The 20,792-nt window shown below is 36.9% G+C and overlaps 1 protein-coding gene across 2 annotated transcripts; it reads left to right on the top strand.

Moving 5' to 3' along the window:
• The first annotated feature begins 8,432 nt into the window (after positions 1-8,432).
• On the top strand, positions 8,433-18,060 carry aft (cap methyltransferase 2). Of its 2 annotated transcripts, none has more exons than XM_045758563.2 (8): positions 8,433-8,775; positions 10,363-10,483; positions 11,160-11,195; positions 11,768-11,859; positions 13,274-13,463; positions 14,649-14,810; positions 15,151-15,372; positions 15,795-18,060. In XM_045758563.2, exons 2-8 carry the CDS (start codon positions 10,397-10,399, stop codon positions 17,424-17,426), a joined length of 2,421 nt encoding a protein of 806 aa, XP_045614519.2. In that variant the 5' UTR covers positions 8,433-8,775; positions 10,363-10,396; the 3' UTR covers positions 17,427-18,060. The 2 variants fall into 2 exon arrangements, with proteins under 2 accessions (XP_045614519.2, XP_045614518.2); XM_045758562.2 differs by lacking the exon at positions 8,433-8,775 and adding an exon at positions 8,919-9,139.
• Positions 18,061-20,792: the final 2,732 nt, after the last annotated feature.

The raw sequence follows: 20,792 nt of genomic DNA, 5'->3' as shown, positions 1-20,792 counted from the left end.
TATGAGTTTTATTATCCTCTCTCCAAACTCTTCATGTAGCAAGAACAAAAGAATAACAATCTATAGAAGTGCTATTGGCTTACGGGTCCTATATATAAACATCCCTCCATTCGTTCCTACAGCCCCGCTCCTGTGCCAGGTAAGTCCACTACGGGCTCACCATAGCCCGTGCTACTTACTGTACAAAATAATTAGTTTTGTACTGATGATCAGTGAGTTAACTACTATGATGTTATCTGATAACTTGTTCCATAGGTCTGCAAGTGTTCCCAATGGACATAATATCCAAAAGCAACGCCATTCACGTTGATTCACTGTTGAAATATCGACACTTCAATACTGTACCCACTGGGTCTCTGAACTAGTGTTTATCTAATTATTTTATAAACATAATGCTATCCAACTTATATCCAGTGTTTCGTGTTCTATCAGGAATTCCACGTACTAATGCTAATAGTACCAATAATTAGTACTAATGCCAATGCTAATCTGCAGCAACTCCACTTGCCACTGGAACCTTTTTTTCTGGTGTTTCACGAACAACTAATAACATCCGCCAGGAGCCAAACAGCTTCCCAAATTACGAGCAGCCTGGAGCCAGAAACAGGGACAGTGTTTCGTCATGGAGGTGCCGGATTTGATGCCTCGACCGTCTGCGCCTCCTGGAGGTCCGCTTGCTGAAGGCGACCAACTTATTTGGCATGCTTATTGTTTACGGTTCCCGGCTCGGGAGTACCCGGAGAAGTATGAGTGATTCGTGTGCTTGGTTTCTGTCTGTGTTGTGTGTGATGTTTACACGCAGTGCCTGCGTGTACAGGGGGGTGTGTCTTTGTCTGTGCGTGTGTGTGGTGTGGGTGTTTGTATCCTGGGTCCTGCGTGGCCTGTTTTGTTGTGTTTGCGATTTGTTTTGTGCTTTGCCTTTCGTATGGGTGTTTGTGTTGTGGTTGTGGGTGTTGGGTGTCCATTCTTTCCTGTCTTTGAGCGCGCTCCGTGTGTTGTGGTGGCGGGCGTCTTGGTGTGGGGTGGTGTGGTGGTGTGTGTCGTATGGGTTGTGTCTGCGTGTGATTATTTCTTTGTCCTTGTAATTGCTTTATTCTTTGTACCTATTTTCTGTTATGTTCTAATATGTAGTTTTTGGATTTCATGTTGTTATTGGTGCCCTCATTTGTGTCCGGTTCTGCTCCTTTGTGTCCAGGGTCGGACTGGCCGTGATTGTGTTCTCATTTACTCCCATTTTCTGTTCTTGGGGTGTTAGGCTTTCTGTACATTTGCTGTAATTTTTATGTATTTTTTCTTGTACATTTTTGTTATTGTCCTTATGTCATTTATTTGTTGTGTATTATATGCATTTTCTGTCCCATGCTGTTGGTGGGTTTCTTTGCTTGTGTCCTGTGTGCTTTCCTGTGACCCTTTGTATGTATTTTATGTCTGTTTTATGGTGTTTGCTTTAAGCACGATTGTTTGTATTTATATGTTGTTTTGCACTTCTTCCCTGTGTTTGTACTTTGGTGTTTTTATATCAATAAAAAAAATAACACTGGATATACAACGAACAGCCTTATCCGACGTTATATGACGATATTTATTTATTTATTTATATACATAAAGGTACATTGGGGATTAACAGATAACATAAAAATTAAGTTGAATTTACATTCTTGTAAAGCCACTAGCACGCAAAGCGTTTCGGGCAAATCCTTAAACTAACAGATAATTTGTAGATAATTAACAGTAAAATTGACAAAAAATTTTTACAGGTACATTGCAAGAAATTTTGACACAAAAGTAGATTAGAATAATACACAGTTTTTAGTTTAGTTCATTTATTATGCACCCCATACCCATCTTGTGGGCGGTAGTGGAAAGGGTTACAGAGGCACATAATGGGCTCAGAATAGCAATAATTGCTGTTTGGCTATTAATAGTGCATTGATATCCTCAACAATAGATAAAATGAAAGTAATTGCAGAACTCTACCTAATACATGCCTGGTATATAACCTTATCATAAGCTACGGGATTTGTAGATAAGTGTTTAAAAGGGAATTCTAAAGTAATTTGTTGGCAGAAAAGAACACTATCAACAGTTGTGAACGCCAGCTAGCGCACAAGTACAGGAGCGCCTAAAATTAACACATAAGACATGTAGAGACAGGCGTGTATCTTCTGACTTTGTTTTTATTAATTAATATTACATGTTAAGCGTTTACTGTTAATACATATTATTATATATAAGTATAACTATCACACAGTAAATGTAATAGGAGTCTACCCAAAAACTGGCCACAGTCAAGTGTTTTGTGCGTTCGACCATGTTTGTGGCCTTCAGATGCGAAGTGTAAACACTGTCGGGCGACGTTCTTATGAAGCCAGGATTATGTCCATCACATCACTCAACTTCATTTAATAACTATATGCCTGTTAACTAGAAGATTTTAACTGTTAATAGTCTTACATTAGGGTTTTAATATTAAGTAAGTATTGATATATATATATATATATATATATATATATATATATATATATATATATATATATATATATATATATATATATATAATAAAATCAGGCGAAATATTCACTTTCTTTCACGTTTCTCTGTGGATTTTCCGCATAAAAATGATCAATTTTAGCCAAATATCCCAAGTTTGCTAACTGTAGGTAGTAACTAAGTGATTGTAACCTATCCACCGCTGCCCACTGGATGGGGGGCGGTGTGCAGGACAAACATATAACTTGTGACATTAGCTCTCCACATATGTCAGTTGCTTAATTTAGAACCTGTACTTGTGGTCGATCTCGAACCCATTGTTGATGCGACAACTTATACTGAATTTTGTAACTAGCTCATCAAGACTGTAACTTGTTTAGCTAAATGAATTGTGAATAAATGAATTATTTAGCTTTATTATTTATTATTATTTAGCCGCCCATTTACAAAAGCACTAACGATGCACTCATTAGTATGCTTAACTCGATTCATACAGCCCTTGATAAAAAGGAGCTCCCTGTTGGGTTATTTGTGGACCTGCGTAAAGCTTTTGATACTGTCAACCACCATAACCTTCTTCTTAAATTACATCATTATGGAGTCAGAGGGCACTCCCTACAATACCTCGAGTCCTACCTTACTGACAGGCTCCAATATGTTTCTGTGAATAATACAATTTCTCCCACCCTACCCATCAACATTGGTGTTCCTCAGGGCAGCATACTTGGCCCTCTCCTCTTTCTCATCTACATTAATGACCTTCCAAATGCCTCCCAACACCTCAAACCAATTCTATTTGCTGACGACACAACCTTCATTTACTCCAGTCCTGACCCTCTTGCTCTAAATGCCACAGTAAATACTGAGCTAAATAAAGTCCATCATTGGCTAACTGCCAACAAACTCACCCTTAACATTGACAAAACCTTCTATATTCTGTTTGGCAATAAATCCTCTAGTCTTATAAATCTCAAAATAAACAATACCCAAATTTGTAACAAATTAGATGGCAAATTCCTTGGCATTCTCATTGACAACAAGCTGAATTTCCAGGGACACATTCTAAATATATCAAAAAAAGTTTCAAAAACTGTGGGCATTCTTTCTAAGATCAGATATTATGTACCACGCCCTGCTCTGGTGACTCTCTATTACTCCCTTATCTATCCTTATCTCAACTATGGTATTTGTGCTTGGGGTTCTACTACCCAAAATCACTTACGTCCTCTAATTACCCAACACAAAGCCGCTATTAGAACAATATCCAACTCTGGCCCCAGACATCACTCGGTACCCCTACTCAAATCTCTTAATATGTTAGATATTAAGTCACTGCACATTCTCTCATGTGTATTATACATATATAAAACGCTAAACTATAATGCCAATCCTGATCTTAAAAGCTTCATAGAAGGTTGTAACAGAACCCATGAGCACCACACCAGAAATAAATACAGTTTTGATATTCCTAGAGTACGTCTTAATCAAACTAGAAATGCTCTGCAATTCAAGGGGCCCAGAATGTGGAATGACCTTCCCAACCATGTTAAAGACTGTCCCTCTCTCAACCAGTTTAAGATAAAAACTAAACACTACCTAATAAATTCCCTGTAATCTACCTCACTCCTCTATTGTCAACCCATGTCTGTTATTTTCTTTTTTTTTTTTTTCTTTTTTGTAATCAACACTGTTTGTCAACCTATTGTATTTGTGCTGCTTTTTCAGTCATGTTCCCCCTTTTTTTTTATCTTTATTTGTATTTGTTCTCAACATCTTTTATTCTTTATGCTCAATTAGTATTAAGTTCTAGATATTAATGTTTTTCTTGCCCGAAACGCATTGCGTAATAGTGGCTTTAGGCATTGTATGTACTAGCTCTATCTATATATCAATCCATTAATGTAACATCACTTGTATGTATATACCTTACCTGAATAAACATCTGAATCTGAATCTGAATCTGAGCTAAATAAATTGTCCCTGAGCCCATTATGTGCCTCTGTAACCCTTTCCACTACCGTCCACAAGATGGGTATGGGGTGCATAATAAATAAACTAAACTAAACACTCAACAAAGAACAATACATCCTAACCAGTCGTTATATAATGATATTCTCAACAGTAGATAAAAGAAAATTAATTGTTACCTAATACCAGAATAGTATAAAAGCTTATCATAAGCTACGGGATTTGTAGATCAGTGTTTAAAGGGAATTTGGAAGTAATAATGATACAGCTGATGCCATCTGTCGGCACAAGAGAACACTATCAACTGGCTGGTCAATAATGGCCATAAGATACAGCTTACACCATCTGTTGACATCAAATTACACTTATAACAAATTACCCCACAAAATACAACTAACGCCATCTAGTTTTTTTCCAACGCACTATAAATAGCCAAACAGCAACCCATAAGGCGGGTTGTTGTGCTCGGGTAGGAGGTTCCAAGCTCCGCCCACAGATGGTATGGAGTGCATAATAAATGGCATGTTATTGGTAGGCATTCTTTGTTGACATTTACACAACAGCCAATCACAGGAAGGGATCAGCTATAGGTGCCATCCACTTAATAAATCATCTTTATTCAGCACACCATCCTTGCTTATGACATTCTGCTTCAAGTTTAATCTACCTAAAAAGTGAAAGGTTAAGAGTTTTAAAAGCATTAATAAAGTGATAATTAAATACTGCAGGATGTAACGAGTGTTACAGAAACATGGGCTGGCTACCTAGCTTGTGACGTCATCAGTGAGGGTTGCCTTACGCAAATAATATCGATGATACAATGCTCCGTTCTCTTATTGGACTCGATTATTCAGTTAGATGGAAATTTCTGTCTTGTACAAAACGAAGAGGTTGTATTTGAAATAAAGAAATTGTTGTGCAAAAAGACGTATTTCTTAGTTTGCATATAATTTATAGAAAGAGTGTTGCCATTCCCAGCAACAGCCAATCACAGGAAGGTATTTGCTAAGAGTCCGTCTCCTTACTGACGTCTTCAGGAGCGACACACAGATCTAGCTTTCTGTTTCATCACTTGTATATAAAAAATATGAATATTTCGATTACTATGATTATTAAAGGAATGAGATATAGCAGTTGTTACACAAAATAGCTAAAGTTTGCCAATAAAAAGACATCATAGTGGATTTTGTAATAGTTTTATGGAAAGCGTTTTTTATAATTTTTCTAAATATCTTCTGATATTGGTGTTGACTTCTCAATTTGTGTAGCTAATACTTGAAGGCTTTTCTCCAGTTCCTGGTAGATTTTATACCAGTCAGAACAATGAGTAAGGGCTCTGAGTATAATTGCGTTTATTTCACTATTCTTATCTCTGACCATTCATACACATTCCAGTGTTGGTGGGTTTAGTAAAACTTTCTGTGGTGAAGGAGCTGTTTTAGGTTCTCACGTAGACATGGAGGAAAGGAAGTGTACCATCGATGCCTATAGTTCATGGGTAAAGTTAACTCGGATAAGTAGATCCTTTAATAGCGACAATTCTGTGAGTTTTTTCACACATACGCATATATTATCGATGTATCTGCAGCAGATGCGACGTTTCCCTGTGGTATTGAAGGTTTTCTAGTGTTCATATTTAGAGTAACCATGGGTTTTATTTATGTTTTTAATACAACAAAAATTAATTATTATAATGTTTCGATTATTTCTTAGCCCCATTATTTCTGAGTGGGCCCAAAACTTTATTCCCCTAAATAAATGTACATTATTATCATTATGATTGATAATTTCCCGTTGTTGCAACCCGTTCTCGCAAATTCGTAAAGTCAATATTGACTTATTAACTACGTGCATAGGTGATATACTAAACCTAATAGATACCCTTAAAAAAGATTCATAGAAAACACCGACCTTACCTAACCTTGTTAGTATCTTAAGATAAGCATCTTATTGCTTCGTAATTACAATTATAACTTAACCTATACCTATTATAGGTTAGGTAATAATTGTAATTACGAAGCAATAAGACAGTGGCCATAAGATACAGTTTACGCCATCTGTTGACATCAAATTACACTTATAACAAATTACCCCACAAAATACAACTAACGCCATCTGTGTTTTTTCCAACGCACTATAAATAGCCAAACAGCAACCCATAAGGTGGGTTGTTGTGCTCGGGTAGGAGGTTCCTAACTCCGCCCACAGATGGTATGGGGTGCATAATGAATGGCATATTATTGGTAGAAACTCTTTTTTGACATTCACACAACAGCCAATCACAGGAAGGGATCAGCTAAAGGCTCCATCCACTTAATATATCATCTTTATTCAGCACACCATCCTTGCTTATGATATTTTGTTTCGACTTTAATCTACCTATAAACTGAAATGTTAAGTATTTTAAAAGCATTAATAAAGTGAAAATTAAATACTGCAGGATGTAACGAGTGTTACAGAAACATTTGCTGGCTACCTGACTTGTGACGTCATCAGTGGAGGTTGCTTCACACAAATAACATCGACGATACAATGCTTCGCCCTTTTATTAGACTATTATTCAGTTAGATGAAAATCTCTGTCAGGTACAAAACAAATCTTATTTTGTACAACCGCTTTGTACAAAGAGATTATAATGCAAAAGGACGTATTTCTTAGTTTGTATTTCATTCATAGAAAGAATGTTGGCATTCCCTGCAACAGCCAATCACAGGAAGGTATTTGCTACATGCTTGGTGACGTCATCAGGAGAGTTCAGCCCACCGAGCTGGCTCATAGCTTGCTGTTTCATCTTTTATATATCCAAAAATATAAATTTTTCGATTACTATGATAATTAAAAATATGAGATATAACAGTTGTTGCACAAAATGACTAAATTCTGCCATTAAATGAGCTTATAGTGGATTTGTAATAGTTTTGTGGGAGAGGTTGTTTGCTAAGGCGGTTGTTGTTCTCTGTTATACCAGTTGTCTAAATATTATCTGATAAGGGTGTTGATTTCTCTATTCGTGTACCCGTTGTTTATTAATACTTGAAGACTTCTCTCCGGTTCCCTGTGGATTTTATGCCAGTCGGAACAAGGGGCAAGGACTCTGCGTATTAATGCGTATATTACACCAGTCTGGGCATTTGGAGTAACCATTTATTCATATTCCAATGTTGGTGAGTTTACTATAAACTTCGAAACATTCCAGCGTCTGCTCTTTGTAACCTTCTGGAGATTTGCGCCAAGATGGCCCTATTCACAACCCCTTGAGGAGAGATGTCAGGCCTCGGGGGCTTGACGGCTGAACGGACAGAGCTCGGTATTCGTAGTTCTAGGGTCCGGGGATCAATCCCCGTCGAAGGCGGAAACAAATGGGCAGAGTTTCTTTCACCCACATGCCACTGTTCACCTAGCAGTAAATAAGTACCTGGGAATTAAACAGCTGCTACGGACTGTTTCCTGGGTGTGTGTGAAAAAAGTTTATTAATAGACAGTTGAGAGGGAGCCGAAAGAGCCAGAGCTCAACCCCCGCAAGCGCAACTAGGTGAATACATGTATACGCAGATAGACAGAGTAGCCATGGGTTTTATATTTTTAATTCAACAAAGAAATGAATTATTATAATATTTCGACAATTTCTAAGTCCCATTATTTATAAGTGGGCCATAAATTTATTCCCCTAATAAGTAAACATTATTATCATTATGATTGATTAAATCTAGTCCTTGCACTAGATGCGTACAATGGCAAGAACAGATGTGAACGTCAGCTAGCGCACAAGTACAAGTGCGCCCAAAATACTTTTAACACAATAGACATGTGTAGACAGGTTTGTTATTTCTGACTTTGTTTTTATTGATTAATATTACATGTTATGCGTTTACCTTTAACAAATATTAGTATATACAAGTATAACTATCACATAGTAAATGTATAGCAATCTACCTAAAAACTGGCCACAGTGTTTTGTGCGTTAGAGCATGTTTGTGGACCATCAGATGTGCAGTGTTTTCACATGCGGGTGTTCTTATGAAGCCCGGATTATGCCAATCACATCACTCAACTTCATTTAATAACTATATGCTAGTTAAATAGAAGATTTTAACTGTTAATAGCATTATATTGTGGTTCTAATATTGACCATTATATACATGTATACGTCTTGTGTACCAAGTGACCAGTGACCACTTGCCATAGTCTACCATAAGAGCCGAGGCGATGAGGAGAGAAAACGAGGCCGAGACGTAAACAAACTTCTGCCTGCACCTGAGAGACTTGGAGATTCTGGCGACGTTTTTTCTCCTCTGTCACCTGTTTCTTACCTCCCTGGTATGTGGTACCTCCTTTTTGGCACATCTCTCCTTCCATTTTAGTTTGTGGTACAAATTTACACATTTCAAGCACCCCTCTTCTGCCTCAGGTATGTGGTACCTACCTGTGTACAGCTATCGGACTCCTCGCCTTGCTATCTGTATCTTCCCCCTTGCTATCTGACTCCACCCCTTGCTATCTGCATCTTTCTCCCCCCTGCTATCCTTTGTCTTTCCCTACTGTGTGACTGTCACTGGTATGTGATGCATGGAAGGTCTTGGCTTGGAGTGTGTGAGACTCTCAAGCAGGACTTGGACTGCTGTAGGGTGGTATCGTCACTGGTTTTCTGGAGGCTCATTGTGTGTCGTCAGTCGTCTATAATGTATGTATTTTATAGTGTATTGTGATTGTTCACTTGGAGGCGGCTTAATTGATTCACTTAAGAGGCAGCGCAACTCTATAGTACATTGATGACCAGACCACACACTGATGACTAGACAACACACTAGAAGGTGAAGGGACGACAACGTTTCGGTCCGTCCTAAGCCATTCTCAAGTCAAAGTCTATAGCACAGTAATTAGTACAGTCTACTAAAAACCAACATAATTAGTTTGATTTCCTGGCAGAGCAATATGTTTGGGTATGGATTCTTACACCTGATGCCTCGAGTCATCTAGTGGTAGGGTAACGTTGGTGGTTTTCCAAAGGTCACTGGTCTCTGGACTTTGGCGCTGAAATACTTACAGTACCTGTGTTAGTGCATTAAACAAAGTATCAGGAACACTTTAAATACACTAATCAAATAATATACTTTAGTGAAATATGAATGATACTGTATATAATAGAAACCTGTAAAAAATAAATATTAGAATATTTCCCCGATTCAGTTCTTGTGAAAATCGTGTTATTTTATTCGTCAAATTGTAGGGATTGTTTGATTTAATTTATTCTATATTTGTTTTATGGGAGTGTATAATTTTAAACTGCTATTTTGTGAAAGTGTTACGACATCTCAAATTCATTATGAATACTTAGGTGTGTCTGGAGACTGGCAATGAAATAGGCCTCATTTTCTGTCTCCTGACACTAAAACCATGTACAGTATAGTGTGTATTTCTAAATCAAATGAAAATGATTCATGCCATAAGTTTTGCAATTTAACTTCAGCAAAATAAAAATTTGTGTAGTGTCACAGGAACATAAATAATTTTTAAGTGTCCGGGTATGAGCAACTTTACCCTAAATGTGCATCCATAAGATAGGGAACTGTTGTGGGTTGCTTCCTGTAAAAGGGTGACCTTGATCAATCTAACAGGCTTTCTGTCCCCTGATAATAGAAAACCAATAATATAAAATTATTACAAAAGTCTCGGCAAATAATAAATGTAGCATGGTAAAAATTACTGTAGGATCAGGATGTTCTAGGAGTGTTGTTATTGGTTCATTTACAGTCAGCATAGGGGCCCAACTGGTTCATTTACAGTCATAGATGAGCATACATATTTTTCAGACCCCTTACTGTATAAAGCTTTCAAGAAAAGAAAGGTATAATAATCTTGTCTTGTAAATTTATTTCGCCCTGGGTTTTTTTTGCTGCTTCCTAGGGCTTTCTTTGTGGCTGAGAACGACACATGGAGCATGGCAGTTCCTCCACAGCTTTGTGAACTCGCCGTAAAGATTGAAACGGAAGACACAAAAAAAGTCTGTTGCCTCCTTGACATGACGGTAAGTATTACTATATTATCATTTACAAGTATTTAAGTTTTTATTATTATATATGTTGTAATTCATCTGCAATTGTGTGTGTAAGATTTACTGTGTTAACATTTTCTTTTATAAGAGTTTACCAAACATAGTTGCTTTACAGTAGTCACTGTCACTGCAGTTACAGCAAAATGTGTCATGTTTTGCATCCTAGTTTTTTCCGTGAAAACCACTGAAATTGATTGTCATTATCTCGTGATCAAGTCGCTTTTATTTCTTGTAATTCTCTCGAACGTCTTGTGTTATAGGAATGAGATTAATGACATACATTCATATCTTAGTACTGTACAGTACTGTAAATATTATTTCAGTTGTGTACTATATTTTCTGGCATATACCTATTATACAAAGCTATTTTGTTGAAGAGCATCATATTTGTACGTTTCATCCTTTAAAGTGCATTTGTATGATTTTGTGTGTTCAGTAAATACAATATATACTCAGTTCATGGTGGATCAAAAGCATGAGTTCTAAAAGCAGGAAAATGCACTTAGTATTTAAATTAATTTAAGCATTTTGGTACATGAATTAAAGTAGGCAAGAGATAATGATAGATAAGGGAATTCATAATACTGTAGTATTAAATTAATTACTGATATTCTATACCAGAACTATATAAAGATTTGATGAATTTCAGATGGTGAAAGATCGTAATGGCAGTGAGATAGAAAACGTAAGTCTAGAGCTTAGTCCAGAAGCTCTCACTGCTACTATTGATTCGCTGGCTAAAGTACGAGCTCAGTTGGACTCTATTGCTAAAAAAACAAAGGCTTAAAGACTTCAGAATATACATCATCATTTTTATGACAGGCCTTTGAACAATTGTTTCTAAATAGTTTTCTTGTATTGTGTTTAATGCAGTACACCATATTGAAGGGCAGAATTATTCCAGTTGCCTGAACTATTAATTGTTAATAATTTAGTTTTTTAATTCAACCTTATAATTACACTTAGTTTTTTATTAATGTAATGAAGAATGAAAATGGGGAAAACAGACATTTTATAGGTATTATTGAGCTATTGTATATCAGTATGCACTGATGTTTCTAAGTGATAATTGAGTGGGGGAACAGGTGTGCAGAATCAAAACAAAATTTGGGAAAAGAAGAATTAAGAGAAAAGGAGAATAAAGAGGCAATAATAGTTAACACAAGTAAAGTGGCTGACTCCATGGCGATGGAGGTAGAGGAAAGAATATTACCGGAACCACGAGAGGGGGAAGATGGATTTTCTTTTCGTCCCCAGAGAGAGAAGAGGAGCATCAGGCCCCAAGAGACCACACCACTTACGTTCTCCAAACCAAAGTCAAAGAGGCGACATCATGACAACCAACGGAGGTGAGTATTTTATTACTGTACTGTGTGGATTTAAAAACCAGAGAAGTCGATATTGAAAAATAGAATACAGTGCGACTTAGATTATCTGAACCAATTAATACAGTTCTTCAAAATGACGAAAATCAGGATATCAAATAAGTTAGCAAGTCATGTTTGTGGTCGATTTTTATATTTATTCTAGTACCGTACACATGAGCTAAAAATACCTGTAATAGTGGTTTAATAGGAATGCATGGGGTGGGGGGGGATGTTAAGAACCAGAAATTTCTGTTTAGATGATCTGAGAATACAAAAAACAGGTGTTGGGATAATGGGGGGTTCAACTATATTAAGTATTTTCTTAATAATGTAACTTGTGTATTTGTTAAATGTTGGCAAAAAAATAATTTGTATTCTTAAATACTGTACAGCATAATAAATACAGTATAGGAATTGAAATTCCAAGGGTCATGTGTAGTAACTGGGGGAGTTCATAATATAAATGCTATGCAAGCTTTTATTTATTGTTTTGCAGATACTGTTTTGCTGTGTCAAATGGCGTAATTGGGTACCTGAATATATCTTTGTCCAGATTATTAAAATATTGTCTGTCATAGCTTTGCAGTATTGCTTCAAACACAATATTCAATCTTTTTGTAAAGTAGTCTATAAGATGAGATACTGTAAAAAATTTAATTGTGCAAATTAATGTAATAGGCATAGAAATGTGGTGATTACATTACCAAACATTTTGGCTTACATCTTACAATTAAAGGATATGAAGATTGAGTCAGAGGTATTCATAAACTCCTCCCCAACCACTGCCAAAACCACCATGGAGTTAGTGTTCACACCTGCCTGTACTCTATGAAATTTAAGGAAACTAACTAGATTCTATTACATTTTAGAGAATTTTTTTTTTTAATGGAGAAGTTTTTAATAAGAGAATGTTTGATGTACTTGGTTTGTGAGACAAAGCTTAGAAGAAACAAGAACAAAGGCTGGAGTAGAGCAAGGATTGTAAGAGTAGGAGTGAGCACTAAGCCATTACAACTATTTAGCACTGGGAAAGGCTGTGAGGATAGGGATTTAGGCTGGGACGGGGGAAAGGAATGGTGCCCAACCACTTGGACAGTCGGGAATTGAACGACGACCTGCAAGAAGCAAGGCTGTCGTTCTACTGTCCAGTCCAAGTGGTTGGGAATTAGGGAGGGAGTATACTTTTTTGTTGACTCAACTTCTCGTAGTGCAGTTCAAGGTGCTTATGTGTCATTTGAATTTTAAAGGGCTATGGCTATTGCATATGCTCAGTGTGATGACAGAAGTGCAAATGAAAGATGTTTTTGGGGAAGTTTACAGAGGGATTGGGGAAGGTACATGTGTATAAAATCTTCATCACTTTGCTGTATTCATGAAATTTTTATATCTTCTGCAGTCGGGGTCTTCTGGGCAAGGAAGGTTTCAAATTCCCACTGCTTGAGTATACAGACCACATGAAAGCCCAAATGGAAGTGGAAACTCACTTTAGTAAACATTTCACTTTCACAAAACCTTCAGAAATGGAAGGAAATGATGCTTGGACACTTCCTGCAGTAGAAACTATGTACACACAACCCTCTTGGCAGGTAAGGATTTTTGTTTTGCTCATGTCCTATTAAAGAGGCAGCATTGATTTTCGCCTTCTTCTTCTTCCCCACCTTCCGCAGGCTGTAAAATACCTTTCATGTCGTACAAGAAGACATCCCACTCGTAAATCCCTCGCAACTTCATGGGTAAGCACCCATAAAGGTGTGAGGAATTGCTTACTGAAGTACTACAGGAAAAGGGGTGTAAGATCTAGCTCTTTATGCCCTGCCTCCTAGCTGTTTGTACCTGGCACACTAATTACTCCTCTCAATATTAACATTTCATCTTGTATATTTTTACAGTTGTGGATGGAATGTGCTTCATTAACCTCTTCCTTCATTGCATTCCACTTTCCTACTGCCTGTACAGGGAATGAGAACTTACTTGCATCTCTTTTCGACTAGACTCGATTGGTTATCCAGCTTTCACCATTGTCCCCTTTTCCTACCTGCCTATTTAATTTATATAGGCTTCCTTTATCCACTTTATCTATTCTCTTTGAAATCTTGCAAGGAAACCTTAACAAATTTCAGGAGTGAGCAGATAAATAACTGCTGGAATTCAATTCAAATAAGTGCAAAATAATGAAAATGGGTAAGGGAGAAAGGAGACCTATATTTAACTACATCATAGGGGAAGACAATTACAAGAAATGAGAATTAAAAAAGACCAGGGAGTAGACATAATCGCAACACTAAGTGGGAACAGCTATGCAAGAACAGTACATGTAACCAAGCAGCTCACCACGTCTCGCTCGGTTCTACCCTAATACACAAGACGGAGCTGCTTAAGGTAATAAGCAGCTCCACCTATAAGAGTCGTGAAGTATAGTCAAATGCTCAGAAGAGTAATGGGAAAAGTTACTGTATCATAAAACAAAGATAAATATAGCATATACTGTACATGCACGTGTAGACCTGCATCTACAGAAACTCTCATTATTGTATTGTACACAAATGCATCAAGTATCTTGATGCTTTCAAAATTCATAAGCTGCTGAAGACATTTTAAATATGTAGAAATATTGTGCAAGTGGCTGCTTCCTTCATGAAGGGGAAGTGTCTAGAAGAAATGATGCCCTCAGGATGTACCTGGAATGGTGTTAAAACTATAGTTCAATTTTGTGTTATTCATTTTTAATATATTCAGCTTTTTAACTTATGGAAATTCTCTCTCTCTCTCAGGATGAAACGCTCCAGGCAATGAAGATATCATTAAACAAGACCAAAGAGCAGCTCAGTGACAAAGACATAGAAGTGTGGCATTCACACACTAACAACACAAACCCCACCCAGAAGGTCTCTTATGCAATCAGACGTCATGCTCAGCCAGAAATGGTTACTCAGGTAAAGCATTTTCTCTTTAGGAAGTCTAGTGTGTATTGACATTTTGGAACATACATTATATTTGAATTCTTTTGTGTTGCCTTGTAAAGTCTTCAATGCAGATATTGCTACAGGTTTTAGACTTAAGAGTTGAAAAATGTAATTACAAAGTGGAACATTTCCTGACAGAATTCTGGAGTAGTTTGTACGTGTGTTCAATGACTATAAGTACAATACTGTACTGTGTATTCATTGGTATCTGCTTGTAATACAAAAAATTATTGAAGAATTTTTAAACCTTTAACAGAATAGGGCTTTTATGGTGAACATTAATACTATTTTGTATGGGAACTGTCATCAGGCTTGGCTGAAGTTTTACGAGATAGTCAATGCATACCCCATCATCCCACCGGATGCAGAGACTGGGTCACAAGAGGATAGTTCTGATACAGTACAGCAACACCACAGTGCCACTTTGGATGAAGAAGTCGTACAGTTCAACTCCGTGCACTTGTGTGAGGCACCAGGAGCTTTTATTTTGGCGCTCAATCACTACTTGGCATTAAACAGATCATCCCTCAAGGTGTGTTAATTCCCACCAGCTAGTGCAAAGTTGGTTGAGAAGACAATCTAGAAATGATACTGTATACATTAAATGTATTATTACCTCATTCTCCTCAAACTATACATTTTTCGTTCATGTTGAGTGCACAAATGTAAAGTATTCGGTGGCAGTCATTAGGAGAAAGAAAAGTACTTAAAAAAAAAAAAAAAGTGGAAAGAAGGTTAAGAGAAATTTGTGCCCAAAAACATAAAATCATTGAGATTTAAAGATAGGTTGATAAATCCTGTAGATTTATTTTCAGTAAATTCAAGTAATTGAAGTACAGTAGTGTTTAGTATATTTAAAAAAAAAAAAAAAAAAAAAAAAAAAAAAACTGAAGTGAAATGTTTACATTTATTTGCATCAATATGGATGAATGTTAATGATTCATTACCTTTCAGTGGCAGTGGTTGGGTAACACACTGAACCCATACTATGAAGGTACGTCTCTTGACCAGTGCATAGCGGAGGATCGCTTTATCTATCTCACATTGAAGAAATGGTCATTTGGCAAAGATAACACGGGAGACCTGATGGTGCGGGACAACCTGGACAGCATTGTGCAGGATGCTCAGTGTCTTGGGCCTGTTCACTTGGTTACCGCAGATGGCAGTTTTGATTGCCAGGCTAATCCAGCTGAGCAAGAGAAGATGACTCATCCACTACATTTATGTGAAGTTGTCGGGGCAATGTGTTTATTGGCTCCGGGCGGCTCGCTGGTGGTTAAAAAATTTACCTTGTTTGAAAGTGAAACGTTATCTCTTGTATACTTGCTATGTTGTGTTTTTGAACGTGTTCACTTGTATAAACCAGGGACTAGTAAGCAGGGCAACTCTGAGGTTTATGCTATTGCCATAAATTATTGTGGCAAAGATAATTGTAGTGAGCACCTGAACAAACTGCTGGAGGTTTATGGGCCAGATATTCGCCCAGAATCAATGTTTGCACAGGAGGATATACCAGAGGACTTCATGCAGCAAATGAGGCAGTGTGCCAACATGTTCATGTGTTTTCAGGTCAGTACCATAGAGCGTAACTTGATGTTATTTCAGAGTATGCCAGAGTGGGAAAAACAGTATAATGAACTGCTAAAAAATAAAGCAACTGCCTTCTTTTTCGAACAAAATTATTGTGTGCCAATACCAGTGGATAAAACCATTACTGATGGTAATGTCAATAAGTCTCGACATCTTTTGGACAGTGATTGGAACAAAACTGGGAGTGCAATGCTTATGAGAAGTAATTGTGTGCTGTCAAAGCTGGAAATACTAAAGCAATTTATAGATTGTTATATAAAGGATTACTCAAATTTGAGACCAGGTCATGATATAAAAGGAAATAAAATTGTGCAAGCATCCGCAAGTTTTTCATCACAACACCTGGAGAAGATAGAGTTTGAAAGAATAAGAGGAAAGCCTTTCCATTATATCGATTCCTCCAAATTTTGTTCAGAAAGAGTAATCAGGATATACAGGGAGCTTCACCGTGCATGGGAGAAATTGTGCAGTGGTGGCAAGATCGTGTGCGACGATAGCCTTTTGGATTCGGTCCTCTGTCAGTGCCCGGGAGCCCAGGTGTTAAGGGGTGAGGCAATTCCTGGCCCTCATTCAGGTTGTAGAGCACTGGAGCAAGCTTTAGTGTTGTTGGAGAAGGGAGACGTTTCTGTTGGTGGGTCTATTGTGCTTCTCGACGTCCCTCTCCTCTCTCGGCTTCAGTACGGTTTACTTCTCGTGTTGGGGTCTGCCTTCAAACAAGTGCAAATTTATACTAGCCAGGAAGTTGGCAAGCAGTTGCCAGTACTTGTGCTAGATGGCTTACAGTCATTAAGTTGTCGGGAGGCTGTAGTACATGCACTTCACCATGCTGGCTGGAGTCCTGATGGTGGCTCTGGAGGAGCACAGGGCTTCCTACAAATAGTTGCTTTACCTAGTCTCATGGTAAATGAACAACTCCAAGCTATGTTTCACTACAATATTCATCATAGTATACATCTCGCCTTGGCTTTTTATAAAAATGCCACAATGCAGTGCTAAGGATGCATTTTGAACAAGGATTATAATTTTCTTCTACACAGGGTAAAAAAAAAATGGCTAATGAATGTGATTATACAGTATTACTGTACAGTACTTTGGTAACGGTTATATTTGGTGAGTTGGTAATCATTTTAAATAAACTTTAAAGCTGTTACGAAAAAGGTATTTTCTTTAGGAGTTTCTGTAGTTACAGTCGGTGGAAAAATCTTAGGTTTGCTAGATAAAACACTGCATAATAGTCGACTTGCAACAGATTGGTCCCGAGCACGACACCTTGGCAGGAGAAAGCATTTGGGCATGTTTTCATACATCCAATGCTTGTGGTAAGTTAGTGGTAAATGTGTACCAGAGAGTAGATATACTGTTGAGATGCATCCTGAGAGATAGTCAGTCATTCTCCATGGGCCTCAGTAGCCTAATAGACTTCAGGTTTCTGTCCCTGATAAAGAAGGGGGACAAGCCAAATTATATCGTGCTTCTGTCTTGCATTACTGTAAAGTATTTATTTTTCTTTATCTGTAATTTGCTTGGTATCATTGTATAAATGCTAAAAGCAGGCAATTGTTATTATTTTGATTGTCTTTCACTGTGATGGTAGTAGAGTAACAAATATACATGTACAAATCCTCTCAAATGTATTTTCTTGATGACCATATCTAAACTGAACGATAAGGCTTCTAACTACTCGCTGCAGAATTTTGTTGATGAGCAGTGTGTGTGAATCATTAATTACGTATGTGCGTTGTGATATAATGTGGCCATAGTGAGGGGCACTTCTGCCAACACACACAATGTTAGTTGAAGATACCATGAGAAAGTTCGAAGTAAACATAAAAATCAGACACCAAGGCCTCTGTAAATTTTAAGTTTATTAGTGTGACAAATTTAAATTTCATTGTACATGCTGGACGTGTTGGCCATTATAACAAATCCACTTCATACTAATTTTTTGTCATGAATTCACATTTTGTGATTCAAAGTAAATGTTGATCACTTCAACCATCAAAGTACGGTGAGCCTAGGGAATTCTGCAGGATATAATGTACAGTATTATAAATATGCTAGCGAGTCTTTGATATTGGGGTGTATGGGCATGCATATGTATGGGGTAGCAAGAATATTTAGGATGATTGTCCTAAACATAGTAGTTCTGGAAAATGTTTTTATAGTATAGGAGTAGAGAACTTGATGTGGCTAATAATGGTTAATAAGCTTTTAAGTGAAAATGTGTGTTTGTAAATATTTACTTTCAAAAGGCAGGTAATATGACAATATCTGATGGTCTAATGCATTACATATTTGCCTAAATTTACCAGAGGACCACCATTTCTCTAGTGGCCTCAACAGAGACAGGAAGCTGGTGACTTGTCAAAGGTCATCCCTCCCCCCCATTTATCCTGAGGTTATTAAGCTAGATTTTGAAATGCAGCAAAGGCTTCGCATTTACGGCTTTGGCGGGTAGGTGGTTCCGTGGGTTTATAACCCTATATGAAAGATGCCAACCCGTTCTCGCAAATTCGTAAAGTCAATATTGACTTATTAACTACGTGCATAGGTGATATACTAAACATAATAGATACCCTTAAAAAAATTCATGGAAAACACCGACCTTATCTAACCTTGTTAGTATCTTAAGATAAGTATCTTATTGCTTCGTAATTACAATTATTACTTAACCTATACCTATTATAGGTTAGGTAATAATTGTAATTACGAAGCAATAAGATGCTTATCTTAACATACTAAGTAGGTTAGGTAAGGTCGGTGTTTTCTATGAATGTTTTTAAGGGTATCTATTATGTTAAGTATGTCACCTATGCACATATTTAATAAGTCAATATTGACTTATTAAATTTGCGAGAACGGGTTGCAACGAGCACCCACCTGTTTTCTGTCATATATTGATGTTGAACTTTAAGCTGTTGCTCCTCATGTGTGTTACATATGATCTTTGAAAAAAGTGATTTGGAATCAATATTCTCCAAATTGTTCAGCACCTTAAAAGCTTTGATGATATCAGCTCCGTCATGTCTGGAAGCCAGTGTGATGAATTCATAAATTTGAATAGACAAAACTCTTTTTCTAGCAAAGACTGAATTTGTTAGAAAGGAATGAAAATAATCCTTAACTTTTAAAATGTAAAAAATTAAATTCTCAACACCTAAAGATACGTCACTAGATTCCGATTTACAGAATCATTGTACAAAAGGTTTCCTGTCAAGGATGAATGCGATTCTTGAAACACGAGATTTATTATAAACAAAAAGTGTGCATTGGTCTGTTCAATACCATATGCTTTGACCAGTAACTACGTGTGTAGACATGCTTGCCATCATTGCCTAGGGAGCTTGAAAAGAATAACAAGACTTCCAGATCCCAACAGTGGAAAAGCAAACGACAAATAATAGTGGTGTGGTTTTTAGTTTTACTCTATCACATTTTATTCAGTTGACCACAAATTAAAAACACCGGATCTAAAATTCTTTTGGATAACGGTAATAGAAAAAATGTGCCATGATAGGTAACTTGTGTATTTGGGAGCAATATAGGACACTAGCACCAACTTAGTCTTGCACTCCTTCCATTATGAAGAATGGTGGTCCATGCAAAGATTTTTGTCTTAAACATTCCTCCCATTATGTTTTACCACATTATCCACAGCATTTTTAGATAAACTAGTACTTCCTCTTTCAATACTTATTACATTACTAGTCATTTTCTACTGGTGTGATCATTCTTATAATTCATTCTTTATTTTAACTTCACAAATGTTAAATTTAATTTTTCTGTATTATAGCTCTAATTGTCTTCGGTGAGTATTCATTAAAGTAATTATTTCTTTGGTAATAGTAAAATTGTGATTAATATGTCTAAACTTTTTAATTTCTCCTAAATTGTTTATAATACTGTATTCATGATGCATTTTATATAGTCTTATGCACACAAGAGTTCTCTGCCACAATTTGCTATAAAATTTCTTCCAATAGAATTCGATCCTGCCCCTTGACTCCTATCCTCACGAAGGGTTGGTTGAGCAGAGCCACAAAACTACCAAAGATAATGTAGAGAGAAACAAAGTTGAATAAGTAAGGTGTATTAAAGATGATGTTTGCCTCTAGAGACTATAACAAATGTTGCAGATATACATGATTAATACTTGCAAAGAAAAAACTGAGGTCGGAAAGGTAATGGAGTAAGTATGTCGCAATATATTTGTACTGTATACTGTAGTACCAGTTTATTAAATAAGTTGCCATAGGTGTCTTGAATTTAAATTTGGGCTGATGGTGTCAGGGTTTGATGACTGCAGATTACTTCTAATCTTTTATGAAAAGTTTGTAAAGTGTTGTTTCTGGCTTGTGGGCG

The sequence above is a fragment of the Procambarus clarkii genome, chromosome 59 (assembly GCF_040958095.1).
Source record: "Procambarus clarkii isolate CNS0578487 chromosome 59, FALCON_Pclarkii_2.0, whole genome shotgun sequence".
Taxonomy (NCBI): Eukaryota; Metazoa; Arthropoda; class Malacostraca; order Decapoda; family Cambaridae; genus Procambarus; species Procambarus clarkii.
The sequence above is the reverse complement of the archived record's forward strand: the minus strand, read 5'-3'. Positions and strand labels throughout refer to the sequence as shown.

Coding starts and splice junctions, on each gene's coding strand:
- aft (XM_045758562.2), top strand. CDS start 9,021: ATGCATGGAAGGTCTTGGCTTGGAGTGTGTGAGACTCTCAAGCAGGAC. Junction 9,140..10,362: donor TGTCGTCAGTCGTCTATAAT/GTATGTATTTTA, acceptor GCTGCTTCCTAG/GGCTTTCTTTGTGGCTGAGA. Junction 14,811..15,150: donor AGCCAGAAATGGTTACTCAG/GTAAAGCATTTT, acceptor AACTGTCATCAG/GCTTGGCTGAAGTTTTACGA.